Below are 22,432 nucleotides of genomic sequence, written 5' to 3' on the forward strand. Positions count from 1 at the left end.
AGAGACCACTCCTCGCTCTTATTTTCTTTAGAAAAAAAGCTGGAAAAAGGGCACGAGCTGGTCCTGGTGGAGTTGGGCCGGTTTGGAGGGGGGGGCGGGGTATTATCTTTAGCCGAAGGCGAGAAGGGGGGGGAAACCTCTGCCTTCCTCCCCATTTATTTCACACATGTTGAAGCCTAATTACCAGCACGACGACGATTTGCAGGGTCGGATCCGGCGTGGCCGGACACCCAGGTGGGTGGACGCTGTCCTAACCCTGCTCCAGGGTCTGCTCAAGCAATGCTCATTTATTCAAGCCATTAATTGGCAGCAGAACCGTCCCCAGGAGCGAGGCGTGCCGGCACGCTGCCAGCCCTCGTGCCGAAATCGCTGCGAGGGCCGAGACCCCACTGCTGAGCGATTACAGATTATCTTTAGCTACAGACGTTCGCCGAAGGATAAAATGAATTTTATGGGGCTTGTGAAAGGCTTGCAAAGCTGGGGGAGATGTGCCTTCTCCTTCTGCTCTTTGAAGGTGTCCTGTTTGAAGGTTGCATTCGAAAACTCCAGTTTTTTTAAAGTAGCCAACACTGAAAAAAGCAGGAGCCATCCCATCCTTTTCAAACCCCAAAGACGCAGCCAGCAGAGGCTGGAGGGCAGAGCTGCAACGTCCCGTCAGACGTGGGGCTTAAATCACCCCCTTGACAGGGAAGTTTTATTGCCGAGGGCTGTCCCGAGCAAGCGCTGGCTGCACATCAAAGCTCACTGCTCCCTGCCCGTGGCTCGGGTACCAACATCAAAAGGCTGGTGATGGGGAACAGATGGCTCCCCGCCGGCTCCCGGCGCGGCACTGTGGCGTCACCAAGCCCTGTCACCTCCTGTCACCAAGCCCTGCCACCTCCCATCACCAAGCCCTGCCACCAAGCCCTTCTCCATCACCTGGCATCTCCAGCACACCCCAATTTCTCTTAATTCCCCAAGCCAGCACAAGGAAGGAGTTATTTTCTACGCAGGTCAATTTGGAAATGATGGGATTTTAATTTAGCCCTCAAAGGATGTTATAAATTATCAGCGCTAATTAGCTGGCTTAAGGAGAGCTGGAGGATGGGTTTGGAGGAGCTTGCAGGGAAACACTGCAAACACCAAATAAAGATGCGTGTCAATGAAAGTATAAAGAAAGTAAATGCAAAAATAAAGCCTGGCCTGCTTGGATTAAGCCCGCGACTAAATGCTTCTGGAATTTCAAGCTCCATCGTTTCCCACCACGACCACGGGAGCCACTCAGGCTGCAGGGGTGACGTGGAAGGGGAAAATGGCACTTTCTGGGGATGGGAACGGGGAGGAGAAGCCAAACCCCAGCTGACCACCAAGCCCGCTGGGTGGGAAAGGTGTGAGCTGAAGCACTGCCCCGGCGCGGGCAGCGCCGCCTCCACCAGGCAGCCAGCATGGTCTGGCAGCTCCTGCAAAATCCTGCTCCCCTTGCCAGAGAGCCCGTGAGATGGGGGGAAAAAATCAGTGCCAAAATTTGAAGGGGAAGATGAGGAGGAGAAATAGAAACTATATTTCTACGCTACTACTTGTGCAAAAGTGCTAATTTCTCCTTATACTAAAATTAATCTTTACCATTCAAACCTCCTTATCAAAGGGCTTTCGCCTGCACCGAAGTCACCACAGCGCTCCAAAGCGCTCCCGTAATCCAGAGCCGTGGAAAAGTTTCCATCAGGAAAACTCAAACGCAGGAAAAGCCCCTCAAAATGGTGATAATCACATTTACCAGCCTCGCTGCTTTATGCAAAAACCCTCCAGAGGAGAGGTGGGGATGGAGAAGCCGGCAAAGATCCTGCCAGGGGAAAACGAGCCTGGTGTGGGGCGATGGTGGGAGGGGAGCAAGAAGCCAAATGTGCTGGGAAATTTGGAGGGGCCTTTGCGTGATGCTTGTTCTCCAGCAGCACGGGATAAGGCTGCTGGGATCTGCTCCGCTGACGCCGACCTTCCCGTGCTCTTCGGGAGGTACCGATGGGCAGAGACGTGAACACATAATGTGCAAGAAATCTGGGCTTTTTCCATCTTAAAAGGATGCAAAAACTTTGGCGCTCAGTCCCTTGTCATCGCCAGCCTCCCCGAGCGCTCTGCCAGGCCATTTTCTCGTGAAACCCCTTTTCCAAGGGAAAAAGCAGGTTTTAAAAATGTGCTTTAAAGAGAAATAGCGAGCGCAGCTTTGTGAGCCTCTTGTGCCTTTCCATCAAAATCACTACAGCAGCACGTGAGCCTCGGGCAAGCTCGCCCACCACCAACACCAGCTGCGGCGGTGCTGGCCACAGCGGGGCTTTGAGGGTCTCAAGAAGGGAGCAGATGATGCTTGGAAGCACGCTGAACGTGTTCCGCAGGAAATAAAACACCCCGGTTGCTGCCGTCACACGTGTTTCGCCAGGGCGAGTGGTGCCCCGCAGCTGGCGACACCAGGAATAGCAGCAACAGCTGCCGGATGGCCGGAGCCACGATACCAACGGGTTTAATCCCTCTTGGAAAAGGTGCGGCGTGGGGAGGAGGAGGGTGAAAAAATCCAAAGAATGTGGTTGCGATTTCAGGGTGGAAGCGTCATTACGGAGGCGGCGGCGAGCGAGCTACGACCGTGTGGGAATTCAACGTTTATTTTCACGACTGGGAAAAACCCAACCTTCAGGCTATCCTGGCTGAGAAGGAAAAGATTCAAAGCTCTAAAGTGAGTAAGAACCACATCGTCGTAAGGTCAGCCAAAGCTGCACGACCAGTGTTAATTTAGGAACGAGGTATTGATGGCTTCAGAGAAGTTTTGCAACTGCAAACAGGGATTTGGGGGTTTGAGCAAGCAGCCTGGCAGAAGCAGCCAGCTCACATCTGCCCCAAGGTGAAGCATCACCCTGGTCCTCAGCACCCTTTTTATCCCAAAGGTTTTGAATCTGGCATGTAAACACCTGCCCGCATTTACAGAAGCACCTTTCCTTGCTGCTCCCTCAAAAGTCCGTAGGAAAAAAGACTCCCAAGCTGCAAAGCACCAGCACAACTGCATTTTCTCGCTCCGAAGAGCCCAAACTTCTTCTCAGCACCTTGTTCTCATCAAAGGGATGTTCCCCAGTATCTCCAGGCTGGTCCACACCGCCAAGCTTTAGCTCATACAGCTACAGCAGCGAATCCCTCCATGGGGATGCAGTTTATGGCTATTCCAGCTTAATAAAACTTCACCTTAAAGCCTAAAATGAAGGCCTGTTTGATAAACAGGTTCTCCTGTCTCGCTTTGCATGCAAATACCCTTCAACAGCAATTTGCAACCTGAACCCAGAAGAAATAGTAAGCGCAGATAAACTGGGATCAATCCAAGGCAAGCCCAGGGCAAACCCTTCCCATTGAAGCAAAACGCGCTGTAGGAAACAGGCAAATTAGGAATATTTGTTGTTCTTTCAGCCTGAGTCATCCGGAGTGTTCATAAAGCTGCACGAGCTCTGTTTCATGCTTTTGCTGAGCCCGACAAAACGAGGTATCAGCCAGAGAAGTGCAGCACAAGGTCACCGCACGTTACCGAACCCGAAGCTCACCGAAAGGATCCAGCCCCAGCGATCCCAGGACACTCACGTGTTTATGAATCCTCCCAGTGTTGGGACTATTTGCTCCTTTGCACCACCCAGGATCCCAGAAGCACAGGGGACCCTGGCAGGGGATGCGTGGTGCTGACCCAGGGACAAAAATCATTTAACAGTCTGGATTCCTCTGCAGGAGTAAAGGCTCCTCAGCCGAGCGGTGTGTGCCAGGTCTCAGCTCATTCTCTAATTAACTTTTTTACAGGGAGATAAATATTTGTAAATAATGTTGTTTAAGTGAACTTGCCAGGAATCCTGGCTGAAGTACTTGGAGGCGTTATGGGGACTGGGTTAACCCTTAGGATCCTGGCAGCACGTGGGAAGGGCAACGGCAGCAGAGCAGGATGTTCCTGAGCGTTGTAGGACTGACAATGCCTTCAGCACCTACAGCAAAATCAGTCCTGGCTATGTGGGTATCACCCAAGCACCAACAGAACTGCTCCCTGAGTTATAACCTGATAAACCCTCTTCCTCTTCTCTCTCCTTTTTAGGGAATCAGAAGGGTACATAGGGTGATTTATCCACAGAGGCTCAGCAATTGCTGCTCAGACTCTGCCCTCCCTGCTTTGCAAGAGCTGGCAGAGCTGGAACCCGCACCGATGGCAGACGCAGGTGTGGCTGCAGTGGGACCTAACTGGAAATCGAGCCCCATTTGGAGAGCAGCTCCGTCCTCTCAGGTGTCACCTTTGACAGCAGGAGCGACAGGGATGCTGCAGCTCTCACCGGGAAAGCAGAAAGGTGGTGGAAGCAACACAGAGCTCCCAGCTCCTCCCCTTCTGCTGACGCACCATTAGTTTTTCCTATTTCAATGTAATCCCCTGCCATGCCCCTTTTTTTGGCCAGTTATAAGGTCGTCTCTGCACATGAGGTCGCGGTGATGCTTGGCAGCCAGGGCACATCACCAACTGCCCCCCTGGGAAGAGCTGCGTTCACCCAAGAGGCGGTCGGCACAGCCCGAGGGGTGAGCAAAGGAGCACTGGGGTCTTTACCAAGCCAGCACCCAGAAGGACGAGGAGGTGAGAGCACCACAAAAATCTCTGCTTGACTACTCGTCACCAGGGCAAAACCTGGCAGCAACAAGGGAAGCTGCTCTTCAGCAGCTACGGGGCAGCACAGCACATTTCATCAGAGTGCCAAGAAAAGAACCACTTCACTCCGTTAATCCTCTACCACTATTTTAAAGCACAAAAAACCAGTGGCCCCATGGTCAATATAACCACTACGGCTTCTCTCAGGTCACTCCTCTCCCGCCGTCATCCCCCTCAAGTCCACTCCAACCTCAGCAACAGCCCCAGCATTTGTTGTTCCTGTTCCGCAGGGCAGGATCATCCCTGTGGTCTGTCCAAGAGATCTTAACGCCCAGTTTCCCTCGCCGACCCCTGCGCTTACCTTCATGGGGTTTTCGTCGTACGTTGGGGTCCCGAGGTCCATTTCAGCTTCATGTTCAAGGCTGGCGTCATCCCCTGGGCTGTCCCAGGTGGGAGGGTCCCACTGGGTTTGCCTGGAGGAAGACAGACAGACCGACCACCGTCACTCTTTTAAAAGTAACCGGTACCTGCTTATTGATTGTCCCATCAGCTGGGACATCTGGTCTCCATCAGTCATCAAAAATCTTAACAAGGGTGTAACGCAATTAATGATGAGTCTGAGTAGGCTGCTAAGCTGGAGAAGGCTAAAGCCAAGCAAGAAGAACTCAAAAAAGGGAATTTGCACCATTCTATCACTGGTGACACTCAATGTGTGATCAAGAAAAGTTTGTCACAGGCGTAAAATAAAAATGGTCAGTGATTCTGGTGTGGAAAGATGGGAAACATCAGAGCAGGGACCCTGGGGCAGGAACTCCTTCCTGAAGAGCCAGGGTCAGCCCTTGGCACCTCAAGCCAAGTGTTCAGCCAGAGGTATCTCCACCGTGGAAAGGACAAAAATCTGGAAAGTCTGAAAGACCAAAGATCTCGAGAAAGGCCACAGGAAGCTTGGAAGGACGGATGGGCAGATGACACGAAGCTCATGCACACACTGGAAGAGGCTGAACGCAGGGCTAGGGCTCTGCTGGGCTCACTGCACGCAGGAAGCACCATTTCTGCAGAGACATCTCGGCTGAGATGGAAGAAGCCATCAGAGCATGCTTGGGCTTGTCAGGCTGAGGGTTGGGGAAGAGCTCCACCACGCTCTAACCGGGTGAGGATGGGGAGAACTGGTCTGGATTTCCTCAAGGTGGGGAAGAGAGGAGCTGGCAGCCCTCGGCATCTGAGGGAAGATACAGGATGGTGCCAGGGAGGAAAACCACAGAGCAGGGGAGGAACACAACCAGGAGAAATGGGGGCCAGCAGGACAGACCACTGTCTTCGCAGGACAAAAGTTAGTACAGGACTCTCCATCAGGTGAGAGGACTCACTCACAAACAGACTAAACAAGAGGAATTGCAACGGACAGATCTCCAGACCCCGTTAGGTTTGGAGGTGACCTAACATGGCAACTATTTTCCATCTCTAGAATCCGTGGGAAGCCAAGATGGGCGCTCTTCAGCTCAATACCAAGAAATCCCGAAAGCCTGCATCAAAAGAAGCTGCTGGTTTGAGTTTCTCAAGGTTTCTGGCTTGTATCAGAAACCCTGTCCCACTTCAGGGCTTTTTACTTTTCAGGAAAGGCTGGGGGGAAGCATGAAAGTCTTCTTTCAGCCGGTCCCCACATGCTTCATCATGCTACTGAATTCTCCAGATACTGCTGAAAATCCCTGACCTCAGGCCACTATTGATGTGATTGCTATGTAAAATAAAATATTCATATAAGAAAGCATATTAAGAAGTAGGATTTCCTTTTCTCTACTGGCTTTGTGCTGTCAGAAGATACACAGTTAAAGGAAGGACTGAAAGAAATCCAGCATGTGTTCCTCAAAAAAGTTCAAGATTAATTATATTCAATTAGTGGCTTCTCGTGTAGCTGCAGAAGATGCATGGAGGAGGCATTCCTCGCCAAGGGGGAAGGTTCAGTTGGGTCTACTCATCCCATTGCCAGACTTTCAAACCATGGCACAAATCACAGATTCCTGCTCGACTGTTTTCTTTTTCTTCCTGGGGTTTGACTGTCACCTGCTGTGCTGTTGGTGCAACTCTTGCTGTGTAAGGTAGCAGCAGGGAGTCCAAATGGGAGACCGAAAAGGTCGACTGATGAAGTGACATGAGGGCAAGAAACAATAACTGATATCGAGACAGTCAGGATTTGTAAGAAAATACTCAGGCTTAACCCTTTAGAGAGCCGGATCCCCATACAGACCCCATGTGGAGTTTGAAATAAAGAAGATGGAAAAAATGAGGGTGAGAAAACCAACCCTTTGATGCCACACCCCCCAGCTCACGGCTGATCCCTGAGCCACCCAAGACCTCCTGTTCACGCAACGCGCGCACGCACGTTAAAGCCTCCACAGACCAGGGTATGGGCCTGGAACCGCTGTCAGAGCCACACGGGCATTTCAGAGCACGAGGGGCAGACAAAGTCTCTCTACCTGTTAATTCTGCTGCCATTTCAGCACCGTGTGGGGCACCTCATATTCTGGCAGAGTGATGGGAACCAAAGAACGTGTCAAAAGAACTAAATCCAAGTTGACCAAGATGCTGGGGAGAAAGAAGTTGCTTTGATGGGATTTTTTTTTTTTGCAATGATGTCAAAAGTGGAGCTCCTCGCTGTCACATTATCACACCGGGTTATGACTCAACACACGGCTGGAGTCATTGTTTGCAAGGAAATTGTTTGCCATCATCGCGCTTCTGCGTGCAGAAAACGGGGCTCTATCCCCAGGCCACATTTATGGGGGTGAAGGAAAGGTTTTGAGCAATCTCAGCCTTCCATCCACCTGGCTAATGAGCAGCACCCTGCTGGGTGCCTAACGAGACACCCAATTCCTTTGCTTGAGCCATCCAACCAACCCCGAAGCAGCCATCACGCTCACCGCGTTATCACACCCACCTTGTTACCACGTGGTAGTAGTAGATCTTCCCCTCTGGATCTCGGGCTGTTTTCCAGTTGGGTGGGAGGACAATCGTTTTGGGTTTTGGAGGGGATGGTGGAGGCAAGTCCAGGAGGTTATTGGTCACCACAAGCTCTGGCTGAAAATAGCATAAAAGGGGTGAAGAGAAAGTCGTGAGTGGTCATGAGAGTGGTCAGAGCAGCCCTGACAGCTCTTTCCCCCACGACAAAGACTTTGTTGAAGGTAAAACTTAAAACGACATTAGTGTTGGCCCAGGAAGTGATGAGGACAATGTCTTTTTCTAGTTCTTCATCAAATTCCCCAAGCACCCACTCGACCACACCCTGAGCTTATGACGCAGCCACTTTGCCACCCATGCTCTGAAATCCTCAAACCACCATTTCTGATGGAGGGACTTCAGCAGCAAAAACAGTTCACAGAGCTCCCAGATGTCCACTCATAGGCAGCCTTCTCAGAGGTGCTGGCAGAAAGCCCAAACAGAATAGGATCTGGGCTCAAAACCCCCCAAAATGGGTCTGATGACCACATCCAGCCTGGCGAGCAGCATCCCAAAGGATGTCAGCACTCTGCCGCACGGGAAGCTCCTCCGGCTGGTACCAGCAATGCTTTCACAGCATCCAGAAGTCGTGGGGAATCACATAAACCCAAAGCAGGTGTAGACGAAGGTTCCCCATCCCTTCTGACCCCCCAAGCCTCACCTGCTGGATGGGCTGAGGCTGCCCGGCTGCGACGATCGTGGTCACTGCTGTCGGCGGCTGCACTATGACTCCCTGCGGATGAGCCGTGTAAATCTGCTGGCCCTGGATGTACTGGAGACCTGGCTGGGCGTAACTCTGAAACGGAACACGGGCAACCACAAGTCAGCTTGCTTTACCAAAAAACCCTTTACTGGAGGCTGTGGTACAGCTTCTCTTACTAGGAACCAAAAAGCGGAGGCAAAAAGAGGGTAATAGTCCCCAAGGACTAGTGGAAGATAACATCCAAACCAAACAGCAATGACTAGTGACTGAGGTGGGGTTCAAGCAAACAATCTTCATGTACAACTGGCCTACTGGCTGTCCCAGGAGTAGCACAATTGCTTAGGTCTTGCTTTTAGGAAGAACTAGGCATTGGCAAGATGCTGAACGCCAACGGCCTTGTTAGCGAAGACACAGTAGAAGGAGACAGCACTGCAGCATGGTCATTCAGAACTCAAGGCTGAGCCTGAGGGACACAGGCATGTAATTCCAAGAAAACGGATAAAGAAGGTTGATCCGTTGGGTTTTTTGTTTGGTTTGAGTCACACCAGAGCTGGTAGCTCCAGACCCTGCTTCCAAAAGTCAACGGAAGGCGAGCTCACACCTCCACATTTTACTGCTTACTTGGTCAGTGACAGTGGAAGCTCTTACCCAGGAATATCTGTTCATCAGAATCAACAATCAAAAAACCAACATAACTTTTATAAACAAGTTTAAAAAAATCTCTGCAAGCTTGGCCCTGACAACTATGATATATGGCGCTTGTACACAGAGAACACCCTGCCTAAATGTGCTTTCCTCAGTCTCTTGGATGGGAAGTTATCTGAGAAGTGCAAAGTAGGATGCTCTAATATTAAGAACGCTAGCAAAGCGTGAGGAAATAAAGTGTTCCAGGCTGGCACCCTTTGTTTTGTGAGTGTTTCAAGCCAGGCTGTGTCTGAAACGGAAATTACCTGTACAATTGGTTGGGTCGTCTGCGAGTAGGGGGATGTCACACCGTAAACGGTCTGACAGGTCTGTCCTTGGTAATATATGGCTGGTTGGGACTGGGCTGGCGAGTACTGCTGTTGTACTGCCACAGTCTGCTGGCTGGAATCCCAGACCCCGTAGCTCTGGCTCTGCACCGGTCCCGGCGCGGCCACGGGCAGGACGGCCACGTTGGGTTCTTGATGGACCACGGTGTCGCTTTGTGCTACATACTGCGGAGTTGTCACCTCCATCGTCGTTGCTACATGTTGGACTACTGGTACTGGCTGAGGAGTAGTTAGGGTTGGTTCCACCGTGTGCCCAACCAAAGTCTGGGGGTGCTCGTACGCTGCCGGCGAGCACATCGAATCCATGGTGGGCGTGGGCAGCAGCACCTTGCCGGCGTTGGGGTTGCTGGGGTCTACATAGGCTTGCATGGGGTAGCCAGGTGGGTAGCCGATGAAGCTGTGGTGAGGCGTGCCGTAGCCCATGGAGTCGTAGGGCAGGGGGGATGTCATTCCCAGGTTTTGCAGTTGCTGTTGCTGTTTCTGGGCTTCCCGCTGGGCGACCTCCTGCTCAAACAGCTTCCTGCGCTCCTCTGTGGACAGCTTGTTGCGATCCTTAAGCCGGACTTTCTTCTTTGAAGATGCTGGTGTGTCATACCTGAGAGAGAAAGAAAAGAAAAGGCTTTGTGAAACCTCAGAAACCTGCAGGTCCAGGGCTCCAGCAGCAAAAGGGCCACCACCGATGGTGGCAGACCCGGGGGGGACCCAAATGCCCAACAGCAGCATCGTTTCCTAAAAACATTCATTTTCAGCTGCTTGGCCAACCACAGCAACTCAGAGAGAGGAGAAACACCCACCGGCCCTGCTCATCCACGAGCAAGGAGCCAGGGCGGAGGATGAGCTAAGTCCCACTGGATTTACCAACTCCAGCTCAATGCTGAAGCTAATGGAGATGCAAAGATGCAGCAGAAGTAGTCTGGAGGACCTGCTAGGCAGCACCGATACCCAGAGAGTGGAGGCAACACCTCCAAGGCCAACAGGGAACCCCAGGAGAGGGCAGAATAAGCGGGGTGCTCCCCAAACAGGCTGTTGGAGACCCTCTGCCACGGTTTCCCAAAGCAGGACCAACAAAGAAGGGTTTTGGAAGAAGCTCTCTAAAGAGAAGGCGCAGCTCCCACCACAGCATCTTCACCCCCAAAGACCAAGGGAGCTCAGCGATGGGGAAAGCACCCCAGATTTCTTGTCTTGACCCCCCCCCCCATTGGCGGACCTGCAGACGCTGCGTGTTTGCAGACATGACGAAGAACAAGGGAATTACAAACAGCACATTTCTGTTTAGAGTTATGCTATTTACTAGACCACAGATTCAGCTTAAAAAATAATAAAAGTGTGGATGGATTATTTTAATTCTTTTTTTACAAATAAGAATTTTCATCCCGAGACACAGAGCAGCCGGAGGGATTTTTCCAAGGAGTTAAAGAAGAAAAAAAAAAAAAAAAAGGAAGCCTAAGGACTTTGATCAGACCTCAACCATGGAAAATTTCAGATCAAAGGTGGATATTTTGAGAAGTTATGAGTGTGGTAAAACAGGGATTACAAGCAAAAATGCTTTGCAGCCCTAATATAACGGATTCTACAAAGCATCCACTATATTCTCTATACACTCACTTCACGTTCACGCCTTCCACTTACATATCAAAAGCACATTGCTACCAACAGATACACTTAAGATGTTTCCTGGCATTCCCAGAGTAGCTGCAAGGATCTGTTAATGCAAACCTTACTGATGTGAAGAGTTCAATTTCAATAATTAAAGTCTTTCCTGGCACTGCCTGGAGAGTTTACACGAGAGGCAGCCAGCGTGAAGGGACGGTCAAAAGAAAACAGAGGGTTTAGCGTAGAGCAAGCAGCGATGCTCTTGTATTTACTCTGCTTCTCTCTCCATCTATTTTATTATTTGGTTTTGTTAAATCCTTCATATAACAAATATAAACGGGGACAGTTGGAGCGGGGAGAGCATCCCCAGAGAAGGATGCCAGCACCCCGGTCCTTCTCCTGGCAAGCACCGCTCCCCAAGGAGGACGTGGCCGCAGGAGGGAAGAGCCAGAGCAGGCAACAGCTCGTCTGCAAAAGGGTTTGTTCTATTTAAAATAACACAAAAAATATGCTATTTATTCCATCCTTCTTCATATCTCTTGACACACCACCATTCCCCAGCTCCACTTCTACCCCCAGACCTCAGTGATGTTTCCATCCTTCAAATGGCTAATTACAGTAGTATAAATTTACATTACAGTATTATAGATTTACATCTTATTTTTCATCCAGATGTTTTGAAGTTTCCCAGCACAGCTCAGTCCAAGGACAAAAGTTTCCTCGTCTGGCTGACTCACCACCCATTGTTCCCTAATTACTAAGTGGCTTTAGATCCTATTTAAGAGGGACAACAGAAAACTGACTTCTTTAAAGGAAATTCCTCAGTATTCTGACTGCCTTTAACATGATCTGAAGCCTCCCTGAAATGCAAGATGTGTAATATTTTCCTTCTCTTAATTAAGAAGCAACTTTCGAGGGAGGAAAAGGAGCATCTGGCAGCAAGCAGACGCTGATTCACGCGCTGCCTTGGACCAGCCCTGCCACCACCACCACGTCTATGGCTCCTCGGGTCCCCGGGAGGGTTTGGCTGTGCCTGGCCACACGCTTGCGGGGCGCTGGGGGATAACCCCGCGAGTCGGTGCAGGCTCGGGTGCTCTAAAAGCAACGGTCTGAATTGATAGGAAAAGGCAGATTTGGGTGGCTGCCAGGGTCGTTGCACTGATCTGATTCTCCCTTAAAATCTGGAAGAACAGATAATGATTAAAAATATTTTCTCTTCTGCTTGTTCCTTGAACTGGCCAACTCATCAAGGCAAATGACATCGACATTTCAGTTATCTAGCCCTTATCTTTACTCTTCTAAACCCATCTCACCAGACACTGTCAGCGGAAATATTTCACATGGAAGGGCATAACTCATACTAGTGCAACACAAATCAGTTGCTTTTATTTTCTACTTTATCTTCAGCATCTGTGCACGCTGTAATTAAAAGTATTTTATGCTTTCACTGGAGCTTATAGACTTGTTTCCCTAGACAACCTGTGTTTAAAAATCCTTTCTATTTGTAAGATGTGAGTAAATTTGAAGTCCCCACTCTCCCTTGTATCCGTCACTTGCAAAACACACACAGGAATCCATCGGGCAACAGAACGCCCACAAAAAAGAAACACAAAATCACCACAAGGTCTTTCAAACTTAAGAAACACCTTCTCGGCCAAGAGAGCGCGATGCCACCATTCCCAGGGGAAAGCAGGAGACACGGCACCAGCCTGGGGGGGTCATACCTACCTGGACCACTTTCCTTGTGCTCGATGGTTTTGGGGGATACTCACTTGGTCAGGGAAGTAGTTTTGGGTTCCAAATCTTGTTTGGCTTGGGTACTGCTCGCTCTTGCTCTAATTTTAAGTTTAGAATAATCCCCAAGTGCAGTGGGGAGACGCGGAGCAGAAGAAGGGGATGGGTTTTGAAGGACTCAGAAGACCTCTTTGCATTATGAGGGCTACGCCCCTAACTCCTGGGCAAGAGCTGGATATAGCTTCCCTCATCACTCACCCAATTCCCAAAAATGCCTGAAGACAAAGGCGGAGGTTATCCGAGAGGAGAAGCCACCTAACACCAAGGAGCCGCCCAACTCCAGGCAGGCAATGCATCTCACCACACCCGTGGGATTCCTCCAGGAGAAAATTTCCTTCCCCATCCCTGGGTGTTTTCACCAGGACCATTTTTCCCAGCGTTTTTACCCAGGACTACCGCAGATCCGACACTCCCAGCCCAGCAGTCAGCTCCTCAGCCCTGCTGCCACCACGGCTGCCAGAAAACTTGCCTGTCCTCTGGCCTCTTCGTTCCTCGCTCGTATGCTGAGGATGGAGGGGACAACGAGTCTCTCCGTCTCTTCTTCTCTTTGCTCTGGCTCTGCCTCTCGGGATCCCGCTCTCTGCTCAGGATGGGGTTCTTTGGAGTAGGAGTCTGATCCCTGTGGCCGGCTGTCTCTCTCCCACGGTCCGCTTTTGGGGAAAACAGATAAAAGAGAGAGAATTTTTATAATTCAGAGTATTTCTAGCTCCCTCCTCTTACAGTTTCAGTAACTTCTGTTAGTCAACAACAGACTCTTCATTCAAACAAGTTACAGGTTGCCCCGTATCAGCCTCAGGGCTACATTCCCCATCACCCACCGCTTAGATTATCCTCCCTATTCACAGGAGCTGTTTTCAAAGATCTGGTTTGTTTTTTTTTTACAAGGAGCTGTTTTCAAACTGGGAAAATCAAGTGGTTTCACAGGAGCGGAGCGATACATGGGCAAACTGAGTACGTACCACTGTTCTCCTTTTCTGCTTGACTCTTCTTTGGGATGCGGTACACCTCCTGTAAAGCAAGCCACGAGCAGGGTCAGAGTTTCAGCTACTCACAAGAACAACCCCGATATCCACGGGGCTGCAAGAATCATAACACAGTGCTAATAATTTAACAATTCAATCATCATCTTAAATCAAACCAAAAAAAAGCATCTCTTGAAGCAAAGTTCTGATTTCAGGCAAATTATTGTGGTGCTTTCTATATACTGCTTCTGATCAGCACTTTATGTTTGATGAGTTTAGGTGGGGTTTTGGGCCAAGTGCTACAGGCAGCACTGCAGGATCCAAGCTGGCCATCCCACCCATGTGCTACGAGCACCTGAACTTGCAGCTCTGCTGGACCAGTGAATGAACAATTTTTGCCATTAAACAAGCTCTCCTCCACACGCGACACTGTGCTCTTCTGCCTCTTACTGTGTCAGCCCTGGTGTTCCCACAGATCCCAGCTGAGTCTCCATTTGTCAGGGTGTCCAAGGCCACTGATCCTCGCCCTGGCAAACACAGCTGAACACGGGCATCTGACCTGTCCTCTAATGACACCGTGGTGATGTGCCTGTCTACCACCTGAAGACCTCTTCTTGTATCCATCCTGGTCTGCAAGGCAGTTTTAGGTAGTCCAGCAAGGAGCAGGGAGTTGGACTTGATAATCCTTATGGGTTCCTTCTAACTTAAGATATTCTAAGATTCTGTGATTCTGTGACAGCTGCAGTTTCACCACGTTGGAGAAATAGTGTCCACCGTGTTTCCCATGATGTTCCCCAGATCCAACGCTCGACATTGGAGCACCCCGAGGGAAATGAGCAGGAGGCCATCTCCCAGCTCTGAGTAAACCCCTTTGACCAAGCACCTATGAAAGGCTGCTGAGATCAGATGCCAACGCCCACCATCCCTTCTCCTGCAGCAGCCAACTCTGCTTATCCAGCTCCAGGGTCCTCAGTACAAGACAGACAAGGACCTGCTCGAGCGGGGCCAGAGGAGGCCACAAGGATGATGGGGGGCTGGAGCACCCCCCTGTGAGGACAGGCTGAGAGAGTTGGGGGGTTCAGCTGGAGAAGAGAAGGCTCCGGGGAGACCTTAGAGCGGCCTCCCAGGACTGAAAGGGGCTGCAGGAAAGGGGGGAGGGACTCTTGATCAGGGGTGTAGGGATGGGACAAGGGTAACGGTTTTAAACTGAAAGAGGGTAGATTCAGGCTAGATGTAAGGAAGAAATTCTTCCCTGTGAGGGTGGTGAGGCCCTGGCACAGGTTGCCCAGAGCAGCTGTGGCTGCCCCCTCCCTGGAAGGGTTCAAGGCCAGGTTGGACGGGGCTTTGGGCAACCTGGGCTAGTGGAAGGTGTCCCTGCCCGGGGCAGGGGGGTGGGACTGGGTGATCTTTAAGGTCCCTTCCAGCCCAAACCATTCCATGATTCTATGATTTTTTTTTATATCAAGCTGTACCACTGAACATCAGGCACAGGGACAGCCCTTAGAAGAAGCATCATGTCCCAGATAACCTGCAACTACCAAAGAAACTCACTTTTTCCATGCATTAAGGACCCCCCCTGCACCCAGCAGCTTTCTATATCCACGTTTCAACCAAGTAAAATATCACAGAATCACAGACTGGTTTGGGCTGGAAAGGACCTTAAGTACCATCTAGGTCTCAGGAGAGCGGAGCAGAGGGGGAGAATCCCCCCTCGCCCTGCTGCCCACACTGCTCTGGATGCAGCCCAGCACACGGTGGCTTTCTGGGCTGAAAGCACACGTTGCTGGCTCACAGGCAGTTTTCCATCCACCAACACCCCCAAGTCCTTCTCCACAAGCTGCTCTCAATCCCTTCATCCCCCAGCCTGTGTTTGTGCTTGGGATTGCCCCGACCCATGGGCAGGACCTTGCCCTTGGCCTTGTTGAACTCCAGGAGGTTTGCACCTCGGAGATATATATATTTATATTATACGTATATAAGAAAAATATATTCTGAGTCCCACGTTTCAGCCTAAGAAATGTATTTTCCTCTGATGAAATAGATGAAAGCATAAGAAACCCCGTTGCGGTCTGTTCACAAGGCAAAACCACTTCAAAAGTGCTGCTGAAGGTTAAAAAAAAGTGATTTTAGCCAAGACTTTTTTAAAAAATATTTTTGCTTTACCATGGAGCCTCACACAACGCAGCAAACACGTGCCATTTGAAGCATCTGCAGTTATGCTATCACGTCTGCTGCGACCTCTTCCAGTGCTGAGGGGTACTAGGAGTCTGTAAATATACCCTTTTTTAATTGTTCTTATTTATTTACACGTTTGCTATGGATCAAGAGGCAGGAGCAGGAAAACCAGATCAGGACAGTGCAGAGCAGAGGTGTGGCACACAGAAGCATTGCTAATGCTCCCCTTTTCCCTCAAACCCTTCTCTTTCTGTAGCTCAGGCATGCTGTCCGTGCCCACCCAGCTCCACCCGGGCCCTGCCAAGCTGGGGAACCACCCCCCGACCACGGGGCAGCAGATCCACGGGGCCCAAGGCAGGGAGGAGGACCTGTCGTGACCACAGCCACCACCGCAGGGCACCAAGGGCTCAAAGCAAAGCCGGTTGTGATGCACACCCAAAGCACCTCTGCAGCTCCAAGGCCTCCAGAAGCCCAGCCCTTGCCGTGCCACCAAGCTCCAGCCTGGTTTTGGTCCCCTTCGTGCCCCATCTCACCACCCTCAAAAGCCCAGCCCTTGCTGTGGCACCAAGCTCCAGCATGGTTTTTGGTCCCCTTCATGCCTAATGGTTGGACTGGAGGATCTTCAAGGTCTTTTCCAACCTTGATGATTCTGTGATTCAATGTCCCATCCCACCCGCAGCACTGAGGGAATCCCCTGTTAAACACGCTTGGGCTGTTACCTTGTAGTATTTTTGACCTTCTAATATCTGAATGCTTAGCACGATTCCTGGTACTAAGTCACGTATTTCAAACAAACTCATGTTTCTTCTGCCTGTATTTCAGGGCAGGTCATGGTTTGGAAGGCTGAGCAGCACCCAGCTTCACTCCAAACCTGCTGCCAGAATAAACTGGGAACAGGAGATTTCTGCTGATCTGTACTTACAGTACGCAGCTACTTTTTTAACTGGGTTTCGTGTGCCTTGAAAGGGTCTTCAGAGCATCCTCAGACCACCTCCTTTAATTATCCGGTCTGATCTTTAAGCGTATTGCATTAAACCCCACCCAGTGTTTACTCTCCATCGCTGTTATTTGCCCTAACAGCCCCTCAGCTGCACCCCCACAGGCCCTTGGCACACCACCAGCCCCCAAGATTTCTGCCCACGCTGGGTTGGTCCCAAATGCCACTGACTGTCATCTGCACTGGCCTCCTGGGAGAAACCAGGACCCCAGCCCAGGCTGATGGGGGGGTCGCTGCCACAGCAACATCAGAGATCACTGACGAAAAGGTGCTGCTTTGCAATGGGAAATTACAAGAGATGCTATAGCACTTTTAATTATTTATTGCTTTTCTGAGCCGCCGGCAGCCCTGGGGTTACGTCTCTTGTTTCGTGTCTTGTTTGAAACTCCCGGCCGAGACAGCACCGCAGGAAGGAAGGGGAGAAGAGGCTCCTCAAAGCAAGCAAGCCCAGAAGAGTGCGTTCTGCTAACGCATTTCGCCGAGGCGATAGGTGATGCTTTGCAACTGCAAGTTATTTGAGCCAGAAACCACTTCTCATGGACAGACGGATGGCACACTACACCTTGCTGAACCCCAAAAGCCACACGAGCACATCACTCATCAACACCATTCCATTAACTTAATAAATTGGGACAGGACTTGGGAATGAAGATTAAGGCTTCCCTAGAGACCTGGTTTTGCAAATGCTGGGCCTAGGACTGCCACAGCTCAGCACAGCTGTTAAACGCCACTGGATTACACAACAATTAGTCTGATGTCACGTCGAACGATCTGTATCACGACAGATTACGAAACAAGTTTAATTAGCATCGCTGTGTTTTCAAATTGGATTTTTAATTGCAATATTCTGACACGCAAAGTGGAAATGATATTTTATCGTATTAGTGACGTTAATGATCCTACAGCGTGTTGAATGTACAGGAAGACTTTACAGCATTACTAACTGTCCAAGTGCTGGTAGCTTGGAAGAAAAAGCTCATTTGTTTTTAAATCCAGTCTGAATCAAGCCCTTGCTCCGTTCCCTTCCTGAAGTACTACAGCAGTTCACAAGAACACCCAGGTATTTGAAGCAGGATGTGATGAACCAGCTATTTTCTGGCTGAATATGACCGGTATGGTCAGGAGAAAGGAAGTAAGACCAAATAAGCCAACAAAGAAAAATCAGAGAGAGAAAATAAGGGGTATCCCTGACGGAGGCTGCAGCTGCATCCCAAAAAAAGACAATTCATAAAAGATATACTCAGTGCTATACAAAGAAGCTGTTCTGGTGGAGTGTGCTGAGATCCCAGCTTTCCCAGGGCAGGATTTGTGGATTTCCTAGGACTGGAGGTGAAGCAAAGCCAAACCCTTGGTGAAGAGGCACCTCCCCACGTCCATGATCATCCCATTAACTCTTCGTACTCAATGCGATGCCACATTCACCTTGATGCCTCGGGGGAAAAACACCAGGGACCTTCTGTAGAGAGCTAAAACATCCTTTAACTTAGGGCATGGAGGAGGCAGAGGGGAGAAAAAGATGTATTGAACTGTTATTGGGGGAGTAAAGGCTGCTTCTAGTTGGGTATTTGAAACGGCCCTACACTCAGAAATACGAAGCTTTAGCCTGACTTGACTCTCAACCTTATATAATGTTCATTTTCTAAATAAAATCCAACTTGATTTTTTTAAAGCTGGTTGGAAATTAATTGACTGCCGTCTCCTCTAGGCTGCCCAGTTGCACCAGACTGCATCACCCATTAGCAATGTGCCCACCTCTAACACTGTATTTAATGAGAGCGCCCAGGTTTGAGAATCTCGCTTTTATTGTGTTAGGGAAAAAAAAAAAGCATGTGCCCCCATGGGCTAAGAAAATATATTTTCCTTTGGTGAAATAAATGAAAGTATAAGAAACCCTGTTGCGGTCTGTTCACAGGACAAAACCACTTCAAAAGTGCTGCTGAAGGTTAAAAAAAAAAAAAGAAAAAGTGATTTTGGCCCAGATTTTAATTTTTTTAAATACTTATTTTATTTTTCTGTGGAGCTTGAACACAACACAGCAAACACACGCAGTGTGAAGTGTCTGCACATCGGTACGCTGTGATGAGAGGCATTATGAGTCTGTAAATACGCTCTTTTTAAATTGTTCTTATTTATTTACACATTTGCTATGGCTGAAAAGACCCCAAATCTAGTGTGTTTTTAACTAAATGCAAAGAACCAAGGTAGCAGCTCACTGTTTGAGGTGGGGAGGGATGCAGGAGGAGCTGGCAGGGATAATAAAACCCCTGTGATGCTATTTAGTTGCCATCCAGCAGCAGGAATGACTTACTGCCTGGGATGGGAAGGAGTGGACCACACAGGCAGCTTCTGCAGACCCAAAAGTACCCACCAGCAACAGGTTTTCTCTATTTATTTTCTCTCTCCTACATTACACACGCCCTCTCCCTCAGAAGTTCATTCTCAGATGCACTGTTTAAAAAAATCACGCCAGGTCTGGCCCGAGCAGTGTCCCCATCAGCAGGGGAGATGAGGAGCCACCAAGCCATGAGATGATGGATGAAGCAGCCAGGACAGCTCAAGGACAAAGCAGCAGGCGAGTGGAGGGAAGAGCTAAGCTAGAGCAGCCTCCTCAGCTCCTAAAACGATTTGTCCCATTAAATAGCAGGACATGCAAAGGGAAACTACTGGAAGAAAGGATCAGTGGGAATAGGAGGACAGGGGCCACCTTGAGCAAGTGAACTTGGCGAACACGGCACTGCTCCATGTTGCTTTTGGTTCACCACGACGTTGAAAGCAGAGCTGCTGAAGCTAAAATACAGTGATTCCAACTCAACAGAGACAACTGAGTCTAAGCTTCAAGGTCAAAGATGGTTGAACGTGCAAGGGGCAAGAAAGCATCTGCCCTCCCTAGGTAGGAGAAAGCATCTTCCTCTGAAAGACACGGCTATGACCATAGGGCAGGGGGAACGCATGGCAGGATCCGTCCCATCAAACTGGACTGCCCTACCGAAGGTCCAAGCAGCTCGAAATACAAGGTAATTATGAACTGGGGAGCGAGCTACGTCTCGCTGGAGAGCAGCTACAGATCTACCCAAGGGGCTGCAGAGCCTCCAGCATCAGTCTGGTGAAGATGGAGGCAGCAGAGTCTTTGAACCAGCAACAAACAGAGGAATATGTCAAAATTGCTCCATGAAAACCAGATGGTGGTCAAACGAGACGCAAGCCAGGGGGAACTCCGAAGAAAAGCCTATTTTATTTTTGGAAACGGAAGCTGCTGGCTTTGAGCGTGCATAACTGCTAAATGAATGCAACCGCCACTAACAGAGTCCAAATGGCTCTCTACCTTCCAGAACAATTTCTAATGAATCGCACAGAAAATTAAATACAGAAAGAAAAGCGATACAAGTCTGTAACAAACAAAAGAAAAGAAAAAAAGCCCCATGGTTTAGGCTGTCCAGCTGCAGACACAAAACCATCCTGGGCTTGGGAGAGGCAAGAGAGCTGCGGAACAGTCTCAAGACTCAAAGGATGCAGCGTCAGGAAAGGAATATTGTGCCTAATGAAACCCTCTCCGGAAACCTGTCCCTTAGCTGCCAGTTATTTCTGATTTAATGGGACTAAACTGGAGACCAACGGACACCAATAACGGGTGCAGGGAAACAACAGCACAACCAGGTAGAGGCTCGTCTTGCATCCGTGCCAACACAAGCACAGCTGGCCAAGGGCTGACCGCTCTCTTCCACACCGACCTGTGCCAACCCAGCCATGCGTCAAGACTTCTGCCACCCAACGGGGGACCAGGCACGTCTCTCCTGGGGCTGAGGGGGTGAATCCCACGCCTGGACACAGCTGGAAAGCCACGTGCAGCGCGCTGGAGCTTGCCACATTTACCAGGGCTTATGCGCTCAAAGGCGACCTGCAGACCGTGTTGTCTCACCTAACTCTGCTCTGGAGTACTCTGAGCTTGTCAGTTTGTTGAAGAAACATGCAACTGAACCCGTTCCCTACCAGGCTGGATACCCAGTGCTCCACCAGCTAGGGCTGGATCTCCTCGTCTTTGTTTTCCTCCCTCCTGTGAGGCTCCTTTCCTCTCTTTCTCTGCAGCTCCCCCTTCCCTCTGCAGGAGCACGGAGCTCCAGCACAATGCCAAGGGATGGAGGAGAGCAAGAAAACGGACTAATGCCACGACATCCCTGTTTGAAGGCCAAAAAAACCCACCACAGACAACAGCCTGGCTGCTCACCAGTGTCTATTGTTTTCGCAAACTATTTCTTGCTCTAAGTTATAACAAATTATAAGCCTCCTAATTAAAGCATGCAATGTGCGTGCTGGAGCAAGATCCAGTCGCTCCAGGACAGCTTGGCTGGGAAGAGGACAGGCAAGAGCAGCTTCACGGGGCTGTCCTATCACGAAGTATCAGATGTGATTTAGAAAGACCACCCCAGGGGAAGATGAAAGCTCCGTTTGCCTGGGTCACCCAAGCTCTGCTATCCCTGTTCAGGCTGATTAAGCTCACAGAACGGGTGTTGCCATTGCAAAAGAGGAAATCCACCTTGGGCAAAGTGGGTAACACCTCAGCTTGAACTCTAAGTCACCACTAAATACTTGTAAGGCTACAAGTGTCCAACTAAAACCTTTTAAACCCAAGACACATGGCTCTTTCAAAAGGTTTTTCTCAAAAAAATAAATCTTCTCCATCTCCTAAGGGCAAGGTCTGGGGATCCTCAGAGCTACAACTCCTACCTGCGCCCTCCCCAGAAGGGGAGGGCATCCTCTGTCCACCCAGGAAGATGCCAAAAGCTCAGTCCCACCCGCAGAAGAGCAACCCCCAAGCCATGGTAGCACGGCGGGATGTTCTGCAGCAGTCAGTGCTGCCGTGCCGGTTGCGTTCGCACGGCGTTAAGTCAGTTGGCAGAGCACGCAGGTTCCCTACGGGACAGACTTCAGACGTGTCACGGGTCATCACAAGAAGCCTAGGGCTTGGGGAGTGGAGCTGCAGGACCTCAAGGCCCTGCTTTGGCGTAAACGGCAAGGAAAGCCCAAAGGCCAGAGCACCCTGAAACACCAACGCTATTAAGCACCTGCTACACTTGAAGCCAAACGTGCTCTCCTGTCCCTCAGCCTTAGCTACTGAAACACAAACCATCAAAGGAACGATGAGAAAAGCTTGCCATGCTTGGCGGTGCTGACCCTACCGCTTGTTCCTGCGACGCCAAGAGGTCTGTTGGCCATCGCACCGTGCGTGGCCTCCATCACAGGTCGGATCAGTCCACAGAGCCTTACCTGAGCGCAATCCTCCGGCTGGAGCAAGCTAAGACGCCTGGAAGAACCACGTTGAACCACCACCTGCACCCTGCTGGGTGTCCACCCACCAGCCTTTGCCACTCAGGGTGAGTTTTCAGCGTGGGAGAAGATATGCACCACTTCCTCGGAGAGCGGGAACGGCGTGCATGAGCCCAGGCTGAAAACTTACCCCGCTGGGGAGTGTGAGAGTGTGTTGCGATGGGTGTGTAGCAGCGGCCAACACTCCTCACGGGTTAAGGAGTTGGAGTGTATGAGCCCTGTAAGCCGAGGACTTACAAG

The 22,432-nt window shown here is 50.2% G+C and overlaps 1 protein-coding gene across 1 annotated transcript in view; it reads right to left on the minus strand.

Annotated features, from left to right (window-relative positions):
* SETD2 (SET domain containing 2, histone lysine methyltransferase) overlaps positions 1-22,432 on the minus strand; it is a 69,766-nt gene that overhangs the window by 4,132 nt on the left and 43,202 nt on the right. The window contains exons 13-18 of the mRNA XM_074870002.1: positions 13,696-13,744; positions 13,206-13,386; positions 9,269-9,944; positions 8,277-8,411; positions 7,557-7,696; positions 4,983-5,094 (exon numbers count right to left, since the gene is read on the minus strand). Coding sequence (XP_074726103.1) covers positions 4,983-5,094; positions 7,557-7,696; positions 8,277-8,411; positions 9,269-9,944; positions 13,206-13,386; positions 13,696-13,744 — 1,293 coding nt within the window. The remainder of the gene's footprint in view (positions 1-4,982; positions 5,095-7,556; positions 7,697-8,276; positions 8,412-9,268; positions 9,945-13,205; positions 13,387-13,695; positions 13,745-22,432) is intronic.

Source organism: Strix uralensis, chromosome 1 (genome assembly GCF_047716275.1).
Source record: "Strix uralensis isolate ZFMK-TIS-50842 chromosome 1, bStrUra1, whole genome shotgun sequence".
Classification (NCBI taxonomy): Eukaryota; Metazoa; Chordata; class Aves; order Strigiformes; family Strigidae; genus Strix; species Strix uralensis.